This window comes from Periplaneta americana, chromosome 17, assembly GCF_040183065.1.
Source record: "Periplaneta americana isolate PAMFEO1 chromosome 17, P.americana_PAMFEO1_priV1, whole genome shotgun sequence".
Taxonomy (NCBI): domain Eukaryota; kingdom Metazoa; phylum Arthropoda; class Insecta; order Blattodea; family Blattidae; genus Periplaneta; species Periplaneta americana.
In genome coordinates this window covers 137,029,998-137,051,332 of record NC_091133.1, presented here as the reverse complement: position 1 = coordinate 137,051,332, position 21,335 = coordinate 137,029,998, and the positions used below count along the sequence as shown (strand labels likewise).

General features: G+C 34.2%; 1 protein-coding gene across 7 annotated transcripts in view; it reads right to left on the bottom strand.

The window, feature by feature from the left end:
• The window catches only part of mRRF1 (mitochondrial ribosome recycling factor 1), a 38,486-nt gene extending 25,614 nt beyond the window's left edge, over nucleotides 1-12,872 (bottom strand). For 2 of the 7 annotated variants that reach the window (XM_069816576.1, XM_069816577.1), the window contains exons 1-3: nucleotides 12,584-12,665; nucleotides 1,757-1,843; nucleotides 1,542-1,603 (exon numbers count right to left, since the gene is read on the bottom strand). In XM_069816576.1, coding sequence (XP_069672677.1) covers nucleotides 1,542-1,603; nucleotides 1,757-1,843; nucleotides 12,584-12,615 — 181 coding nt within the window. In that variant the 5' untranslated portion in view covers nucleotides 12,616-12,665. Of the gene's footprint in view, nucleotides 1-1,541; nucleotides 1,844-12,583; nucleotides 12,688-12,793 lie in introns of those variants that run through there. The other 5 variants (XM_069816571.1, XM_069816575.1, XM_069816578.1 and 2 more) reach the window with 4 other exon arrangements.
• Nucleotides 12,873-21,335: the final 8,463 nt, after the last annotated feature.

The following is a 21,335-nucleotide window of genomic DNA, read 5'->3' as shown; positions in this document are numbered from 1 at the left end:
GGTCCACGGCCACCGTGTTTCTTACGTACGGAAAGGATCCGAAAAAGTAACAGCAGCTCATCTCCAACAAGCACCCAAATACCCCCCTAAAGTAATGTTTTGGAGTTGTTTTACACATGAAGGGCCTGGAGCATTAATACCTATCAAGGGAATGATGAATTCTGACAAATATATTCACTTATTGAATACCAGAATCGTACCCCAGCTGCAAAAATCATTTCCGGATGGCAGAGGTATGTTCCAACAAGACCTGGCATGATGCCATACGTCTCGAAAAACTACAGAATTCTTCAACAAGAAGAATATTCAGGTACTCCCCTGGCCAGGCAACTCACCCGACATCAACCCCATTGAGAACTTGTGGTCAATTTGCAAAAGAAGAATGCAAAAAATGGATTGTTCTACAAAGGAGAAGATGATTTCTGCCCTCATTGGTGTATGGTTTTGGCGATGAAGAAATGAAGCATATTTGTGTGAAATTAGTGGAATCCATGCCAAATCGTCTCAGAGCTGTTATTAGGAACAAGGGAGGCCACATAGATTACCGAGGTATGTCTTAGATCTTTTTTTATCCCGTTTGAGTGTTTTTGCATAAGTAATTACGTTGTTCGGATTAATTTGCACGCTACTGTATATATATATTGTATGTATATGAAGGGGTGACAATGATATGAGCCGTTCAGAGCAGAAGTGGTGTAAGTCAAAAATGGGTAATGAGGGTTAAAGTAAACATTCTGTAAAATACAGAGCAAAGTAGCAATAATAATTATAGTTTCCTTGGCTTTCATATGTAAACTGTAAAATTATTTTACATTATTAAGTTTTATCATAAGTATAATTACTGTAATAAAATAGATATTGACATAATTTTAAGTATAATATAGGACTAAGCCTAAATCTAGATTGGGTAGATATTTTCTGTCCTCTTTAATAATTACAGTTCCCTTGACTTTCGTATGTAGCTAACTGTAAAAGCATTATTATTAAGTTCTATCGTAATTATTTTTGTAATATTAACATACTTTTAAGTATGACATAAGCGTAAATCTGTATTGAAAATATTTTGTAAGAAAATAGAATAGATATTGATGTAATTTATAGTATAATATAGGCCTAAGCCTAAATTGAAGTACATATTTTCTGTCCTCTTTTTTCGAACAATGTCCTCCTTTTTGAAGCTTTGTGTCCTCTTTTCTATGGATGTGAATCTGGTCACCCTATGATTTATCAAAGCAACAATAATTATGAACATTAAAATATTCACTACTTTAGTTCATTTTATAGAAATGTTATCCTGTACACTTCTGTTAATTAAACTAGAGCTTGCTGTGGTTACAATGCAATGTTTTTCTTACCTTATCTTAGCAAATCACATTGGAAAAATGTGACATAATACTCACTGTGACCAACAATAGACCCCAGATTTTGACAGGCATTGCTGCACCAGTAAACAATATCTTTTCTATAAATAGGTCTAAGTTTTGTACACTATCTACATTTTTTAATATAAAGTATCACATAGAATGCAGTTTGACATTAACCTTTGTCAGTCTTCTTCTTCTCTCGCCCTCTGTCTTTCCCTTTAGCATATCCACGTATCAAACTAAAACATAAATTCCATGGCACATTATGTTTCGTCCTTAGACTTGCTGATGAATTGCTGGCAAATATTAAATTATTAGTTAGACTGCAGCACACGCTGTGATTGCACTGGTGACATAAACTGTAGCTGCTAACTTTAGAATGATGGACAAACCGAGATAGACTTCTGTTATGAGTGGAAACCAACATCCTCGACCTTGAAATCAGTGGTAACACATGTCGACTCCATCTCACAAATAACCTGAAACAGCAAAGATTCATTTCTTAGTAGTTGATTAATAAACATATCAAGTGTGTGTGATTTTTTAATCTACTATTCTGAGTCATACTGTACATTTCGAGAGTTTTACGGAGATAATACATCCCTGATAGTGAAAAAGTGGTTTTCGGTATGCTGCACAGTGCTTACTCTAGAAGTGTTGGACATACATTGTTTATGTCCAATGTCTACTCAGTTAATTTACCCACGAATGATGTGCATGAAATATAATAATTCCTAGTAAAAGAAAGAGCTGGCCTATGACAAAGCTGGCGTGTTTCACAATGATCCAGTGCCTTCATGAGGTTACGAACAGTATTACTGTTATTTATTCAAAGTATACGGTACCATTTAATACGCACCCAAGTAAGCAGATGAACTTTGGTTTTGTAGAATACAAACCAAAGGCATTACATTTAAATTATGTAATTCCAGAATGAGATTTAATGGTTTTGTTGCCAGGAACTCAGCATTGGTTAACAACATAAAACAGCAATATGTATTTTGTTTTTTTGGGATGTCTTTTTAATTGTTAAAGACATCTTTTAGTGGTTCCTCCATGTGTAACAAATGGGTTTAAAAGGGATGGAAAATCCTTAACAATGAGTCCATCTACCCTGTTCTCCGCTATATATCCACCCTGCTGTATTGTAACCTTCAACATTGAAGACTTGGGCTGAATTCGCAACAAAAAGTAAATAATTCCGTACACAATCATTAATTTCCAAAACTGTCTCTGCAGACAAAAAGTGACCTGTCTCATTGTCAGCTTATTCTTTGTATTGCTAAGAGCTAACGAGAAGAAGAGTGAAAGAAATGCATGACGTAATACTAGAGTCATAACTTTTCTATCACATGCATCGTAGTACCACGTGTCCTGAAAATATTAGTTGCACTTCTAATTTAACATTTTAATGCGTAAGAATTTTTTTTTAACCATTAACTGTTAAAAATAAATTAAGTTGTAAGTTATTCTCAAAGGATTTAAGTACTTAAATTTAATTTTCTTCCGTTACTTTATTCAGGATTTTTTTTTAGTTGGTTATTTAACGACGCTGTATCAACTACTCGGTTATTTAGCGTCGATGAGATTGGTGATAGCGAGATGATATTTGGCGAGATGAGGCCGAGGATTCGCCATAGATTACCCTGCATTGACATTACGGTTGGGGAAAACCTCGGAAAAAACCCAACCAGGTAATCAGTCCAAGCGGGGATCGAACCCTCGCCCGAACGCAACTTCAGACCGGCAGGCAAGCGCCTTAACCGACTGAGCCACGCCGGTGGCTACTTTATTCAGGAATTCGACAATTTGAGAATAATTTAATCTGCAAAAAAAAAAAAAAAAAAAAAAAAAAAATTGTGTACATTAATGTATAACATTTTAAATGAGTTTACATTGTACGAGTTTCATACGCTATTTTTTTTTGTACAACAGAATTATAAAAGGTTATTAATAAAATAAAATAAAATAAATATTAATGAATTAATATCGATTTTATAATAGATAAATAAAATTCACTAATGGTATCTCGAATTGCCCTCTTATCAAAATCGTCCAAATGAACATTTCTTTCCTCTTGGCGTTTTCTGTGTTTCCCTGGAGTAGAAAGGGAAGTTTCACCAGCATCAGCACCTTCTCTACGAATTCTTGTTACTGAACTGACTGAAAAACCAGTGTAATGAGATATTCGTAAATTTTCTTGTTTCACTTGTGGCTAAGTTTCCCTCATCACAACCAAGTATAACCCTTCTAATAATTTCCTGGGTCTCACTGTGCATTGTTTTTCCTTTTTTCCCTTTGTGGTTCCATTATAAAATACCTACGCGAACTTAACTGTATGACTACTAATATTACCATTAACTTAGTTATTTTGACGAATAAAACACAATCTTTATAAACACTTAATTAAAATGAAACAATATTAGTAACCCAACACATGGATCCACAATAAGACTGTGCAAGAGCAAGAGCACAAGTTTTGTGAATGATTAATACAGTTCAACGCACAGTACCATGTGCAGCAGGATTCTCAGCGATAACAGCGTCCCTCTCCTCATGCCCCGCTCTCCAACTCGTCAGCTCTTAGCAGTACCAGTTATTACAAAAGATTGCAGAAATATAATTGCGTGATGATTCTTGAAGTTGGACACCCCTTGTGTTTTTGATTTCAAGTACAGACCCATTAATTTTTTGCTAAAATATTATATTTAATTAGCATCATCTCCAGATAAATTGACATATAGATTGAATATGAACAAAATCTGACTGACATTTCCTGTATACAAATGACACACCCAAACCAATTTTTTTTAGTATTAGGTATATTGAACACGTGTATTTTCGCGAAAATATCGATATCGATTTTTGTAGCATCACACTAATTTTACTAATAAGAAGAATATAAAAAATGGTGCTCTTTAAATATACGGGAAAAGGAGTTGGCTTGAATTCAATTTAAATGTGGTACCAGCACTGCAACCTAGATCATGTACTTCCCTGACAGTCCAGTAGTTTAATGAACTACAGAAGAGACACTTGATAGCTCATCAAGCTTCACAAAACAGATGAGCTACAGACTCATCTCTGTGAATGAGTTAAATCATGTCCCATCCTGTGAAGGTTCTCCTTGAGGACACAGTGTCCTGTAAGGACTCTGACTGCCCAGCAGAGCTGTTCCTTGCTCATTTTCAACCAGTCACTTGACCTGCTTTCATCAAAATCTCTTATGAGGGCATTAGAATATCTGCGTTTCTTGGGCAGTAGCCCAAGGAAATTACAAAAGAAAAAGTTTATAATATAACATAATGTAATAATTTTGTATTATTAGTTTTACCATAGTAATTAAAATTAAAGTAATTGTTAGATATATTTTGTGTAATAATAGGGTCAGCGGTAGCCCAAACCCTTTAACCAGTATACGCCACTGTGTTCAACCAGTATCATGAGGGACTCAGGCAGTTTTGACTTAACCAAGGGGCTCAAGTGCCTTAAGCACCACTTCAGTATCTGAAAGTATAAGAATAAGGAGTTGGCTTATTTCAAGAATTTATTTCTGCAAATAAATGGATTAAAACACGATAAGGATTTTCTTTCTGAATGAAAAATGATTGACCAGGTGACTGATGTACATATAATACCGGGAAGATCTCAGGATGGTATCTTTGTACCCTTGTTCGCTTGGAGCATTGCTTAAAAATACTCACCATCACACTGTCAGAGAGATAATGGCCAAGCATCTTGCAACAAAATTTGATGTTCATCAAGAGGTTTCTTGTATTGCAAGCAATAGCAGTTCTAGATGTGTTGATTCGTTGCTATTGACCATCAGGACAATAAGGCTTATATTTTAGATCCTATTGTATGTTGTGAAACTGAATATGACAATCTGAGGAAGTGATTGTGGAGGAAAAAGGTATTTATGAACCTACCATAGATTATTTAAAACAGACATAAACTTCAAGACCACGTGAAGGAGATGCTATACTTGACCGACTGATTCAGAGGAATAACTTCGCATAGGCTAGTCTCTTGTCTGGCATATTCATAGACACAAGTAAGGTCTATGCTATGCAGTCTCATGACAGGGCAAAAATCTGGTAATCAGTACAAACGAGAATCGAACCCATGCCCAAGTGCAATTCCAGAAGAGCAGGCAAAAGTGCTACCTCCTGAGCTACAACTTCAAGGAAAATTCACCGAGAGCTGAGCTCGGGAATCGAACCCGGAAAATCCAGATCTGAAAACCAGCATGCTGACCACCGGACCTCAGGGGGATTTCTTTCTTATAATGCTAAAGAAAATGGAGCAATTATGTTACTCATCATGACAACGCCAATAAAATATAAACATCATGTTTAAAAAGTTAATGTCGGTTTGAGCACATTTATTTATGGTTAAGAATTGGTGGTCAAGCAATAAAAAGCTTGTATTGTGTTTAATTGATATTTGTAATTTTACCTGTTTGTGGTATAATATGGCTCTCCACTGACCTGAGGTCCATATGCCTCTGAGGTTGTGAAGTAACTGTGGCAGTGTATGAGTTTTCTATTAGTTGGCATTGTATATAGGCTATGGTAGATTTGATTATATTCCACAAAGTTAGATCATATAATTTAGTGTATTGGTTAATAGTCTGTGCGATGGTTATCAGTCGACAGTTTTGGGATTTTCAAAAGGGCCATTTTTTAATAATGTCAACTGTTATCTATCGTATGATTTTACTACATCAAAGGTCTGAGACAGGGATGCGGAATGTCCCCTACCTTATTTAAAATCTATCTGGAGTATGTGTTGGAAAGTTGGAATACATCTTGTAGACCAGGAGTCGTCATCTCAGTGCACTGTGGTGCAGGGACAGTTTGCTCGCTGCTCAGTTCTATCCCTTGGACATCAACTGTGCAGCAGGAGGTGGGGGGAAGGAATCGGGTGATGGCAGTGGCGTCCGTTCACTTGTTCAACCCTTTTAATCAGTCTCTAATAATCATAATAAACACGGAAGAAACCTGTACTTCATTTATTTTAAGAGGAACTGTGCAAGAAGTACACACTTTTCAGTTTAAGACAAGAAACAATATGTATTTTTCCATTATGTATTGTATCGGTTTTGAAAGTAAATAGTTCTATTTTATATTAAAGTAATTACGAACTTAAAGACCTATAAGCCTAATGCATTTTCACTATTACGAAATATTAAACAAATCGAATCCATTAGTAATATTTAAATCATGTCATCCTATTCCTTTGTTCAAGTGTCGTCAATAAAATAAAATTAATTATCCATTTTTTATCTGACACTATATATCACACAACCAATTATTTGTTATTATGTGTAAAATATGAAACATATTATCGTTTCTGTTACAAGGCTAAAGTAGGCTTAAATTATTTTATTACAATGTAAATAACAAATTATAAAATTTATTTTCGCTGTTCGTTAGCATTGGTTTTCCTGAATTTTTAAATCACTTTTTAGTTTAAGACAACAAGCAAGTTGTACTTTTTCGTTATGTATTGCAGCGGTTTTGAAAGCAAATAGTTTTTCTTTTTTTTTCATATTAAAGTAATTGAGAACTTACAGACCTATAACGCATTTTCACTGTTACAAAATATTAAACTAATCGAATCCATTACTAATACAGTATTTAAATCATGTCATCCTATTCCTTTGTTTAAGTGTCGTCAATGAAATAAAATTAATTATCCACTTTTTTATGACGCTATATATCACAAAACCAATTATTTGTTATTTTGTATAACATATTGTCATTTCTGTTACAAGACTGAAGTAGGTGTAAATTATTTTATTACAATGTAAATAACAAATGATAAAAATTATTTTCGCTGATCATTAGCATTGGTTTTCCTGGATTTTTGAATTCATTTTTCCCTCACTAACTGGTTTATGTTAGGTGTCAATGCTCGTGTAGAACACAATCGAAGAAGACATTGTAAATTATGGTCAGAAAGTTGGCTTCTGTGATGAGATGCGTTGGCTTGGCTCGACACACTGCACACTACTACCTCCTCAGCCAGCACCAGTTGACAATGGCTGTTGTAGACCAATGAGTATTCTGATCAGGGATAAGGTCATCTATTCACTTCTATTTGAAGATAATCAATTGGTAATAACTCAAAACTGTGATGATGCAGAATTTATGATGAGAAGAATACTGGACACATATAAGAAGGGAGTACTCAAAATTAACTTAAAAAAAAAAAAACAAAGTATTTAGTTATAGGGGGAGCAGGAAGAGACCTGAATGTATGTACAGGTACAATTAAAGCAGTAGAACAATTTAAATATTTAGGTTCTATTATACATAAGTCAGATAATTCTGAAGTAGAAGTAAACAGTAGAAATCCTCAGCCTCAAGAAGCACTAGGACAATTAAACAGAATATTTTGGAGTCGAGATATCAGATTAGAAGTTAAGAAGACTGTCCTAAAGGTTATTGTTGAAAGGATCCTCAGATATGGCGCGGAAGGACGGACACTAACTGAAAGACAGAAGGATCGAATTAAATCTGTAGAAATGGATGACCTTCGGAGAAGCCTATGAATCTCCCGAATTGAAAGAGTCTGGAATTAGACGATTAAAGAAAGAATGAAAATTCAGGACAACATCATAGATCGCCTACAAACTAGATTGTTACAATTGTATGGTCACACACAGTGAATGCCCATGGATAGATGGCCCAAGAAATTAATAAATTGGTCTCCAGAAGGTCGTAGGAAAAAAGGATCCCCTCGATTTAGGCCTACCTGAAGGGAAAATATTAAGCAGACCATGGCATATAGGGGATTAGACAACAACATGTGGGAAGATAGAGCATAATTAATAGAGAATGGGATTCAAAGGCAACCGTTGATAAAAGTGGATACGCCTTTAAAAGTAAAAGTAAAGTATGCAACTGTTACTTGCAGCACTCCACCATTTTATTTTAGGGCAAGCAGCTACTGGGAATAAGTGCGTAGTCATGAGGTGGAGGATAAGTGACAGGTGGGGTTTGTTTTTTCCAGGCCTTTGGTATGCGTTGCCTGTTCGCTTTTTGGTACATAGTAGATAACGGTAGATAGAGAGAGAATTTTCGTAAGGTTGAGGATCAGTGATAGGTTAGGTTTGGTTTGTTTGGGCTTTTGCTTAGCTGTGCATGTGTTCTTTGGTAAATAGGTGTAGAACGCAAGTTTTGGTAAAATCGGGGACCAGTGTATTGTTAGGTTTGGTTTGTTCAGGCTTTTAATAATAATCTGTGGCGCTACAGCCCGTGAAGGGCCTAGACCGACCAGCTGGCTGCTGGCCTCACGCCCACATGCCGAAGCAGAGGTGGACGATCATCCAACCAGAATGAAGGTATCGTGTGGTTAGAGCGATGATCCCCCCAGCCGTTATAGCTGGTATTCGCAACCGGATTTCGCCACCTATCGTAGCTCCCCAAGTGCATCATGATGCTGGGTGGGCACCAGTCCCATACACTGGCCGAAATTCATGAGAAAATTTCTTCCCTCATGAAGAATCGAACCAGCGCGCATTCCGTAACGCGAGTCGTAGGCGGGATGCCTTAGACCGCGACGCCACGGCGCGGGACTGTTCAGGCTTTTGGTATGCCTTAAATGTACGCTTTTTGGTGGATAGGTACGCAATTATTATGCCACATAATAATTGTGCCACATTTGTGAAAAGTAAGCTATTTTTGTTTTTTCATATAAATTATCCATTTTTAGCCATTTTTTTAAATTTGGAGTTTGTAATATTTCATGAGGTTTTAGAAATTTAAACCGTATTTTCACTAATTTTCGTTTCTAAAAAAACCATGACATATGGCTATATTTGAAAGGTAAAAACAAAAAGAGGCCATCATGATGGCCAATAGTTTATCGAAAAATATAATTGTATTTTTGTTATCAATAAATTTCTTATTACAGCAATGAGTAAGTCGCAGAATGAGTAATAAATGGGCGTGTGAAAGATATGGCCTAATTAGCTTAGGAAGGATGATAGAATAAATTCAATGCAAATAATATAAATACAATGATCGACTGCAACGTGCATTTATAAGTAAGCTTAAGTACATTTTAAGTAATATTGTGACGATAAGATTACATTTGCTCCTAAAATAACTTAATAATTTGTTTCCTGCATAGGTATCAGGATTTAATAATATGATTATTAAGTACCGATAAACTGCTGGCCACATGGAATAACTCATAAGGTACATTTCAGATACTATGTTGGCTAAGCTGTTTTGAGCAATTTCAAAACTTTCTGACATTTCAGACGGAAACCGCAAACACTTGTTCGTAATATATTATATTAATTACGAATTGAACGAATATCGGGTTTCGTGAAGTATGAAGTGGAACTGTTGAAAGTACGTGACTGTGGATAATAGCTAATTAAGCTGAGGTAACTTGAATATTCTGTTTTTGTGACAACATAACTCAGACCACCATCATGTATGTATACGTAATTAGTAGCCTATAATGTTTAGACATTTATTGACATCAGTTGGGAAAACCACCCCTGTTGATTCCGCACCATCCATAATACTGTAGGATGTATCGTTACCTTTTTGATTAGTAAGATTACTCACACAGAACATATGGCGAATTAATTGAACATTTCTGTTCATTATCTAATGAAGTCCATATCAAAATGTGATTAAGTGTAGTACGAAAATTTCGCGGTAAATTCATAGAAGTGGTGTACTAGATACAACGGCAAACCATAAAGCACATCTTAATAACATCAGGCTTGAGAGCCCACGATTTATGCTAAAGAATACAAGAAAGACACTTTAAATTATTTTACAAAATATTTAATTAAGCCATATAGTATAGCAAATATGTGGGTAAAGTATACAAATTTCGATGATTGGATAGGAGAGGCCTACCTTTTACATAATATGTCGTTTTTCCGCTAACTCAATCTCACTGGAAGTACTAACTTAGTATTCTTTGTGTCTTAATTGCTTTTAATGCTGCTTTTTTATTTTTATTAAGAGCAGTCAGAGTTTTCGGAGCAACAATGTAGGAAATGACATTCCTAATTAGGCTGGGATATGGCTAATATCCTACATTACTTTGTTAGGGTTTTTGGATCACTCTTCTAGGCTAAGTCAAAACTATATCACCTGAACTTTCCATGCACTAGTTTCGCCTACCCATTTCCTATGATATATGAAAAAAATATAATAGGCTATGCCTATTTATTTCTAGTTCATATTATTATGGCACCAGTTACGTGTTTTTTTTTTTTTTTTACCTTGGGGAATTTAATTGAAGTGAATTTATTATGGCAGGCAGAGTAACTATCTCATGTCCCCATGTTTTAATTTGCTACCAGTGCACTTCATTGGAACCAGGTACTTCAATCTCACACAAAATCACCCGTTTATATTCTTAACCACAACAGTTGGAATTTAGTACATAGTTTCTATGAAATTATCAAAATGTTAACTGCAAGAGCATTACACGAACATTTATGCAATCTTCGATTAATTTTGTAACTTTAACAGTGTGCGTACTTTTGTGGCTTTCTATTAAATTTAAAAAGGTACGTGATACGTACAGGATCACTATTTCGTAAACACTCGAAGATAACCTTTCATCATCGTAAAAATTAGTATTTTACCGTGGTGTTCACTGGAGCTGTTATCTTTAATTTTCTAGGTTATCCGAACGATTTCACAAATTGCTGCGAAATAGCATTTCCTTACTTACCGTGTTATCAAAGAAACTGTAGTTTCCTTAGGCCTACATAAGAATTGTACTAAATTTGGATGGATAGTCTGCATTGTAACTTGCTTTTAAGGAACCCGTAGGTTCATTGCCGCCATCACATAAGCATGCCATTGGTCCCTATCCTGAGCAAGATTAATCCATTCTCTATCATCATATCTCACCTCCCTCAAATCCATTTTAATATCTTCCCATCTACGTCTCGGCCTCCCCAAAGGTCTTTTTCCCTCCGGCCTCCCAACTAACACTCTATATGCATTTCCAGATTCACCCATACGTGCTGTGCTACATGCCCTGCCCATCTCAAACGTCTGGATTTAATGTTCCTAATATGTCAGATGAAGAATACAGTGCGTGCAGTTCTGTGTTGTGTAACTTTCTCCATTGTCCTGTAACTTCATCCCTCTTAGCCCAAAATATTTTCCTAAGCACCTTATTCTCAAACACCCTTAACCTATGTTCATCTCTCAAAGTGAGAGTCAAAGTTTCAAAACCATAAAGAAAACCGGCAATATAACTGTTTTATAAATTCTAACTTTCAGATTTTTTGACAGCAGACTGGATGATACAAGCTTCTCAACCGAATAATAACAGGCATTTCCCATATTTATTCTGTGTTTAATTTCCTCCCGAGCATCATTTATATTTGTTACTGTTGCCCCCAGGTATTTGAATTTTTCCACCTCTTCAAAGGATAAATTTCCAATTTTTATATTTCCATTTCGTACAATATTCTGGTCACGAGACATAATCATATACATTGTCTTTTCGGGATTTACTTCCAAACCTATCTCTTTACTTGCTTCAAGTGAAATTCGTGTATTTTCCCTAATCGTTTGTGGATTTTCTCCTAACATATTCACGTCATCCGCATAGACAAGCAGCTCATGTAACCCGTTCAATTCCAAACCCCTCTATTATCCTGGACTTTCCTTACGCCATACGCCAGAGCAAAGTTAAGAAGTAAAGGTGATAGTGCATCTCCTTGCTTTAGCCTACAGTGAATTGGAAACGCATCCGACAGAAACTGACCTATACGGACTCTGCTGTACGTTTCACTGAGACACATTCATTTAATTGGGAATACTGAATTCAATTCAATCAGAATATCATATAAAATTTCTCTCTTAACCTAGTCTGCATTGTAATTACTTTATTTGCATTGTTCCAGATTCTAGGTTATGTTTCAGGTATCACAACATTTTTAACGAACCGTAAATTATTTGAACTAAGAGATAATACTGTGCATCCTATTAACTGCATGAGAAGCAAATATTTAACCTGTGAAATATAACCTATTGTACGTGTTTACAGTAGGCCTATGCATTACAGCCTCATTTGTAAACAAAAGTAGAAACAATGTACGAGTATGGAACACATTACAGCGACACAGTAGCTACACAGAACCGCTCAAACATTCTTATAATGAATGTGGAAATGTATAAAATATTCCCATATAAAAATAAATTATTAATAATTACCCTTCAATGTTCATTTCACACAATAACAACATAAGATACCTTATTACTCCCTCCACCTTACATTAAGTGTAGCCAACATACCAACACGATTCATAAAGCCCCGCTATAAAACAGTGTAAAAGTCGCTAATTATAAAAGAGATTATTTTGCCGCTGTATTAAAAAACCCGCCAAATTCCTTTGTCAATAATACAAATTTAATAAATTTTACCGGATAATTAACACAAAAAAGCACAAAATCTGGTGGGGAAAATCTCTGAATTGGCAACTCTCTGCTCCCCCTCTACTTGTTTACAGTCTGGCCATCCATGATCTGGCTTGTGTCTTGCAGCATTACCAACATGTAAACAAATAATAGTACTGCTGTGAAATGCTATTTTTTCCAAAATTTATTTGTCAACTTTTGGGCATCTTAGAGGTGAACTTCTAAGTTATAACGAAGGTTAGGAAGTTCATGTCCTAAAAACCTACTAAATATGCGTGCAAGTCTGCCCTTAAAAACATTAAAATATGTCAATAAATATGCAGGAATAAAATTCTATATTTCTTCATATCATTCCTGATCACTTATTAATAAGTGATCAGGGATATAATTAAATAATAATAATAATAATAATAATAATAATAATAATAATAATAATGAAAAAATAAATATAATAGTACTAGTAGTGTCCAAATTTTAGATTTAAAATATCGGCATCCTAATCAATTTAACAAAAAAAAAAAAGAGAGAGAGAGAATGTAAATTAATATTAGAAATATGCATAATAAAAAAAATTAATGATCTGCAACAAGATGTACAGTACCGGTAGTAGCTATCAATACAATAAGAATTTATTGAAAAATAAATAATATACAGTGATATATTATAAAGTTGAATAGAGATGGTGATTGATGATGTTCAATGAAGATTTTAAAATGGTTGATGGAATTGTCTGAAAAGTCTTTTCAGGAACCTTTAATTTTCTGAGAATCTCCAATGTAAATCTGGGAATTATTCCTCGCGCACCAAACATAAGTCCAATGACATTCCAATCTTGAATATTATATTTATGAATGAGATCATCACAGCATGGAAGGTAAATAGCGCACTTCTTTTCGTGTATTTGCTTCGGTTGATTGTTATTAATTTCAATCCTAATTGTTGGGTCAAGAATGAGACCAGTTTTTGTATTTCGGTCAATTATTATGATGTCAACACGCCATGTAGATTCTTCCATAGAAAGACACTGAACTTCCTCATATACTTCGTGTTCCCTTAATCTGTTAGCAATTATCGAGCGGACTGTGTTATGTCTGCCAATTCGCAGTACTTCGCCCTGAGGGCAGAAACCTAGCACGTGGAGTAACGTTTCATGCTCATTGCATCTCCTGCAATGGGTATTGCTGAGGCTTCTATCAGGTAGAGATCTAACTGCGGTAACATTGGTGCTCATTTTAATGGGTTCTGTCCATTGGCCACAAGATAAATCTTTCTTATTGCTAATCCAGCTGTGTTACCTTTTTTCCAGTGAGAGTAGAATGTAAATTCCTTTACCTTTCCCAGGTAATACGCTCCATTTATGATAAGAAGTTGTTTACGGATGTTGCATGGATTAAATAATTAAAATATACATAAAGTAACTGTGACAGTATTAAAAAACGTTTTTATTAAAATTTATTTATGTTGACTAGACATGTTTCTGGACCATAACTATCCTTTCATCAGTAATCATAATTTGAATCAGCTGTCTGGAGCCGAGGTGTGTTGGTAACAGTGACTAACTTTTTCTCACTGGGATTGCTGACGATAGACATGTTAAATTATAGTTATTGACACACATCAGCTCCAGAAGTCAGCGAACACCAGCTGATTCAAATTATGACTACTGATGATAGAACAGCGATGGTCCAGAAACATGTCTAGTCAACATATATAAATTTTAATAAAAAAGTATTTTAATACTGTCATAGTTATTTTATGTATGTATATTTTAGTTATTTATGAGAAAATACTGTTGTAAAATTATTATAATTTAACTTGTCTATCGTAGATGAAATCAAACTTATATTGTTGAGAGTGGCACACTACTGTAGATTCGCTGGGTGTGTTGCAAAACTTTCAATACTTTTCCGGTAAAAATAATTAAATAATTTCACTCAGTACCAGTTTTCAAAAGTAGAATATGATGCTTTTATTTAAAATATCCAAGCTATGAATTTTTATGCAACATAAAATCGCTAAAATATGTCACAATAATATATAGTAAATGTTATGAAATACTATGCATTTATAAAAAAACCGCCAAAATATGCAAATATATGCAACATAAAATTTCGTTTATTGAGCTTAAATGTTGATGATGCTCGAAGATAACTAATCAGCAAATAATTACAGCCAATGGAAAAACAGGGATATGCAAATGGATGAACTTTCTGGCCCTAGTTACAATGTAAGAAAGAAATGCCGATTAATGGTATTCAGTAGGTTGGTAACAATTTTCAAGCATTAGTTTCCCAAAGGTACCACTGTCGCTGTGTGATATAAGGATATAAGGACCATGCTTCTTCTTCTTCTTCTTCTTCTGCATTAAGCGTCCAGCTTTTTGTGTCAATTCATCATTGCTTTGTAAGCGTATCTTTTTATCTCAATTTTGAGCTTGCTAAATTTCCCTTTCCGTCTGGTTTCCCTTCTCTAATTTCTTCACTGATCTGTTGTCCTCCATACAATCAATATCGGTATGTTCATTCCATTTAATTTTCCTGTCCATTATCAGTCCACACCTGTGGAGTAACAGCTAGCATGTCTGGCCGTGAAACCAGGTGGCCTGGGTTTGACTCACGGTCGGGGCAAGTTACTTGGTTGAGGTTTTTTCCGGGGTTTTCCTTCAACCCAAAATTAGCAAATGCTGGGTAACTTTAGGTGCTGGACCCCGGACTCATTTCACCAGCATTATCACCTTCATCTCATTCAGACGCTAAATAACCTAGATGTTGATAAAGCGTCGTAAAATAACCTACTAAAATAAAAAATCCTATCCATTATCAAATTATTAATAGGTTCAGTTTTGCATTCCTCCTTAATTACGTCACTTCTGATTTCGTACCCTAGTGATTTTGTGTAATTCTTCTTAAAATCTTCATTTCTGTTGTTTTATTTATCTGCTTAGTTGTTTTTTTTTTTTGTGTTTTGGCTCTGGATTCACACCCATAAGTAAATAGGTGCAGATCTTTTCCTAACATTAGTCATTTCCAATTTATTTATTCTGATGTAGTTAAGGCCATTAGGCCTTCTCTTCCACACCACCAGTAAAAGCTAAAGGACCATGCTGAAATATTTTAATTGATTACACAGTTGGTGATGATGATGATAATAATTTACTTTATACTTTTACTTTTTACAGTCTTTCCACTTTATAGCAGTTTGTCTTTAATTCCTGTTTTCCAGATATTCCTATCCTCCCACTGCCCCTCTTCCAATCCTCTCTTCATCATGGCTGCGCTTATTGCTTCATATCAAGTCTTCTGAGTCCTTCCTCGCTTTTTCTTACCAGGCGCATCTCAACTGATGATACGTTTGGGCCATCTCTCCTTCGACATTTGCTGCATATGTCTATTCCATTGAAGTGATCTTCTTTCTACTCTGTCAAGAACAGTTTCCTTCTATGTGTTTCCTTTATATTGCAGTTCAGATATTCTCATGTTTCTTCGAAGCCCACCCTTTTCCGTCGCCATCATTCTTTTCTGCACCTCTCATTTGTGGCCCAACTTTGTGAACCAACACTGCTTTCTATTATTGTCCTTAAAATGTATTGCTCATTACATCCCTACTCCAAAGTACACTGTTTAAAGATCTAATTTCTTTTCTTGCATGATTTACTCTATTATAAAATAATGTCCTTTCCATAGGTATGGTACGTACCATAATTTCGCACAAATATAGTCCACAACACAATCATTCAAAGAACATTGTAGAAGTATTGTAGACCGTTCATACATAGTAGCAATAACTTGACTTCAAACGTAGTAGGTATAACAAAAATGTGGATAAACTCGGTACTAAAAATTTGAATGATTGTATCGTGGACCATAGTTATGTTTCTAGGACCGCAGTTGTGTGAAATTACGGTACCAGATTTGTCGATAATAGAACCGAGGTATTTAAATTCATCCACATTGTTGTCATATCATTTATTCTCAGATCATCTTCATTCTCTCCAACCACCATATATTCAGTCTTAGTGGGGTTTATTTTCAAACCACCAACTTCAAATGTGTGTATAAGTTTACGTAGCACATAGGCCTATTCTACATCATCTTTCTCTGGTCGTCAGCAAATTATAGGCTTTGCATCAAGTGATTGTTGATATTCATTCCCATTCCTCTGCAAGCCTTATTTCGATTTTGTAAAATATCTTCTAAAAATATTTTAAACAGTGTAGATAGCATCCTGCATCCTGGTCTTAATCCTTTTGTTGTAGAAAATTCTGACGAAATACATTTTCCAACTCTTTCACATGTTTTACAGTCATACATTCTTTATATAAAATGCACAGAACAGGTTTAGAAATATCACATTTTATCAATGACTTCCATAGTCTATTGATAGATACAGAGTCATAGACTTTTTCGATATCTGTAAAAGCCATACTGGTATGCCTCTTGCTAAAATTTTTTCAGTAACCTGTCTAGTTCCAAATATATTGTTGAGACATGATTTGCCTGCTGTAAAATCTGCTTGATCTTCTGATATTTCGAGTTTTATTAACTTAATTCTTCAAATCTGATCTTAATTATTGTACTTAAAATTCTACTAATAGGTGTCATGACACTAATCTATCTGTAATTTACTGAATTCTCTTTATTTCCTTTATTTTTTATGTATGACAATTTTCAATTAGACGAAATCTTCCTCCATTACCTGGTTAAATAGTCTAGTTAATATTCTTATAATACTTGGTCATCCATATTTAGTGAGTTCTATTATTATCCATCTGTAGGCTTCCCATATTTTGCCGTTTTTAAAACATACCGTACCTCATTTTCTGTATTAGGATCCATATAATTATTTTTTCCAGTCTCAATTAAAATAGGATCTGAATATTCCTTTCTGGTTTCTCTTAGAATCATTTTAAAATGTTCCTAAAAATCATTCATTTGTATAAAATTAAAACATTTTGTTACAATAATTGTGTACATAGTTTTTGAAGAGTTTTCCAGGCTTGAGCTGATCTCGCATAGCCTACAGTATGCTCAGTCTCTCCATATATTTTGTCCCACATTTCTTTCTTTTGTTTCCTGACCTGCACTTTGCTTTGTATTTTCAGTATGACATACTCTCAATAATCATAACCTTTTTTTGAGCTTAGGTATCTTTCATATGCATTTTTCTTTGTTTGTTATTATTTGAAGAGTTTTGGTATTCATCCAATTGTTTTTATGCTGTCTGCCATTTTCTGTACTAAGTGCTGCCATTGCAGCATCATGGATACATTTTTTCAGACGTTCATAAATGCTAATGGAATCCCAATCTTCTTCGAGATTTAATTTTTCAATAAGGCGTTCAGCATAAAAGTTTTTAATGTTTTCCTACAAATGTAGGTTATATCGAAGTTCTTCTAAATTTATCAACCTGTAATAATAATAATAATAATAATAATAATAATAATAATAATAATAATAATAATAATAATAATAATAGTAATAATTTATTTATTTATTTATTTTATGTGCTGGACAACAGCCAGAAGCCAATTATAGTTCAGCACAAGACAATAAAGTCAGAAATGATACAAGAATGTAAAATACAATGGGTATAAATTATACGAGAATAATTAAATTAATAACAATAATAACAAAAAACAAATTAAAATAATGAGAATAAAATGACATACAATATCAGTACAAAATAAATACTATATCTTAAATGGATCTAAATTAATTCCATGCAAATTGGCATTTTATGCATTTATGGATTTGCGAACGTTATTGACATTATTTGCATAATAAATGAAATAATTTAATATACGTACAAATAAAAAGACGAATTTCGTTCTCTGGCTTGCAAACAAAGTGCATTCTCCATTGTTTGCCTCTGATTATTTTCTCAATTTACGGAAACTGGAATTAGAAATGACATGATTGGATTATAAATCTGACCCCATATACGGGGTTTGCCAATTGACACAGAATAATTCACAATTAATTTTACAAGCAACATAAAAAAATTAAAATATTAGGCAGCATTATATTAGGCTTTGGTTTGCACATGCGTAATAAGATGCTTAAAAAAAGGGACGCTATTCCTGTACCAGTGAGTAGTGATGACTGGGCTGTTAAATTCTAACAAATTTTTAAACGAAATGTAGAAAGAATTCTGCATGTAATACTTTTTTTTTTTTTTTTTTCGAAATATAGGAGTCGGGGGACATACTGGACAGCTCATTTCATGGAAGAAATAATTTTTAAGATAAATCATTAGTATCGATTTTGAGTTTATCACCATTTCGCCATGTGGTATGTCCCATTTAACGTAATGGCCTATTATGTATGTATGTATGTATGTATGTATGTATGTATGTATTAACACTACAATTGGGTATACACCCGGTGGTAGTGATATATAATATACAATAATTACAATTACATGAAATAAAATAAAATAAACGTAAATCTATAAATAGTAGATGCAATTATTTTTTACTAAACTGTATTCGCTATATTTCATTGCATATTAACTTGTGCATAATGAATATGAACAGAATCCGTCAACTAGGTACCGTAGGCTACAATACGATAGTAATGTAGAACATGCCGTTAAAGGCTACACAGACGGACGGACTGACTGACAGACGGTAGGCCAAAAACCACTTTTTATGGCTATGCTGAAAACTTCTATCTTTGTGAAAATCTAAAAATCAGTTTTTTTTTTTCAGCATCAGAATACGTTTTCTAACAAGAAAGTAACAACGAAGGATGGTCAAAGTTTTACATTCTGCATCTTTGGCAAGGATCACCTGGTTATTGATAGGTTGTGTTGGCGACATTGCTTGCATATGAAACCGTTGCTTACGGGATTACACAAGCTGGCGCATAGCACAATCGAGAGTAGGTCTCTGTGAGTCATGACAATTTCTGCCGCTAGGTTCGCCTCTCTGCCCTATGAAATGATGAATAGTACCATTATAAAGCATTGTGCATCGTGAAAATAGTTCGATTAATTGTGCATTACTGATTGAGTACGAATATTATAAATATGCCAAACATATTACAGTGTTATTTGAAGTTTGTTCAGCTAAGTTATATTCGAAAATTGTCTGTGTTTTGCTATGTGAAGAACTCGGTACCAACAGGTCGTATCTTTATAGGTTAAGGTAAATGTCAAAGTTCTCTCATATAACAAGCAATGCTATGTTAAAAGTGGCGAATTGCATTTTCCGACTCTCGAATGATGTGACCCGAAATGTAAAATAATTTTATGCATTGTTTCACTTACCAAGCATTACTGATATAGGCCTAATGAAAATGTGAACGACGTGATGTAAACATTGAAGATAATGTTGTTACTGTTTTCCCTTTCTCTTTTAGAAAATACCGACAAAAGTAATGAATTATCTTCATGCTGTACTTATTAGGTAATTAATGTGTATTTGTCTGTATTTTAGACCTGTGTATTGTTACGTAATATTCAGTGAATTAGGTTAGAGAACTTAACAAGGTTAGTATGAGATTAGGTAATGCACCTCAAAGTGTAACTAATAATGGCTGCTGCCGAAATAGGCTGAGGTGGTTATCGTGTGAAACAAATTATATCTGGAATATCTAGTTTTATTATATACGGATACGTAAAGTTTTGTTTTTTTTTTTTTTGTTTTAGCATGTGTTTGTAATTTTGTGAGGTTATGTCTAGCCTAATTTCTTTTTATTCTTGTATCATTACCAATACATTAATTTATTTTATATTCATTTCAGGTGTTACATCTATGGTGGCAACTCTACTTATGTTAGGATATGAAGTAACAGTATATATTCAACTTCATCATTTGCTAAAAACTTAAAAGAAAACTGTATGTGTTCGACTCATTCCATCGTCATTTCTTCTTATGTATGTGAACCACGTTCGTTCTAAAAGTGCTACAATAAATGAACACTATAGACAACGTGATGGAACAATTTACAAGTTACTGTTAAAATGCTCAACATTTTCAGGTGGTGCTATACTCATTGTTTCAAAATGTACATACATATTTTTACATTTCTATAAGAGGTGTCCTAAATTATTTCAGCATATTTGTAAATTCTTAAAAATTAATTCTTCTAATTAATACCATAAAGTAATGAAATAATATAGCCTAGGCCTATATGTGATTTTATACTACCGGTATTGATGTTGATCTTGGTAAATTAATCCAATTTCACAGTGTTGTCTTTTGTAGTGTGGTTCATAACAATTATAACAGTATGTACGTGGAAATGTTTTTAAAATAATAAATTCTAGCTCATGATTTTAAGTGGTCGTTTCAATGGGAGGTTATATTGGAAAGATGATCACAAATGGATAATTTACTGCAAGATACAAGAACTGAATATAAGTGAGTGTTCCGTTGAAAGTGAAAGTGAAAATTTCGTTTTACAAGAGCTAAGTAGGCGTACACGCACTAAAATACTACAGCGTTTACTATTACTATGCTCAATAGATTAATCAGTAGGCCTATAGAAATGTTTTCACCACTGCAAGAAAAAATCGCGCAATAATTATACTTCTCAGTTATTGT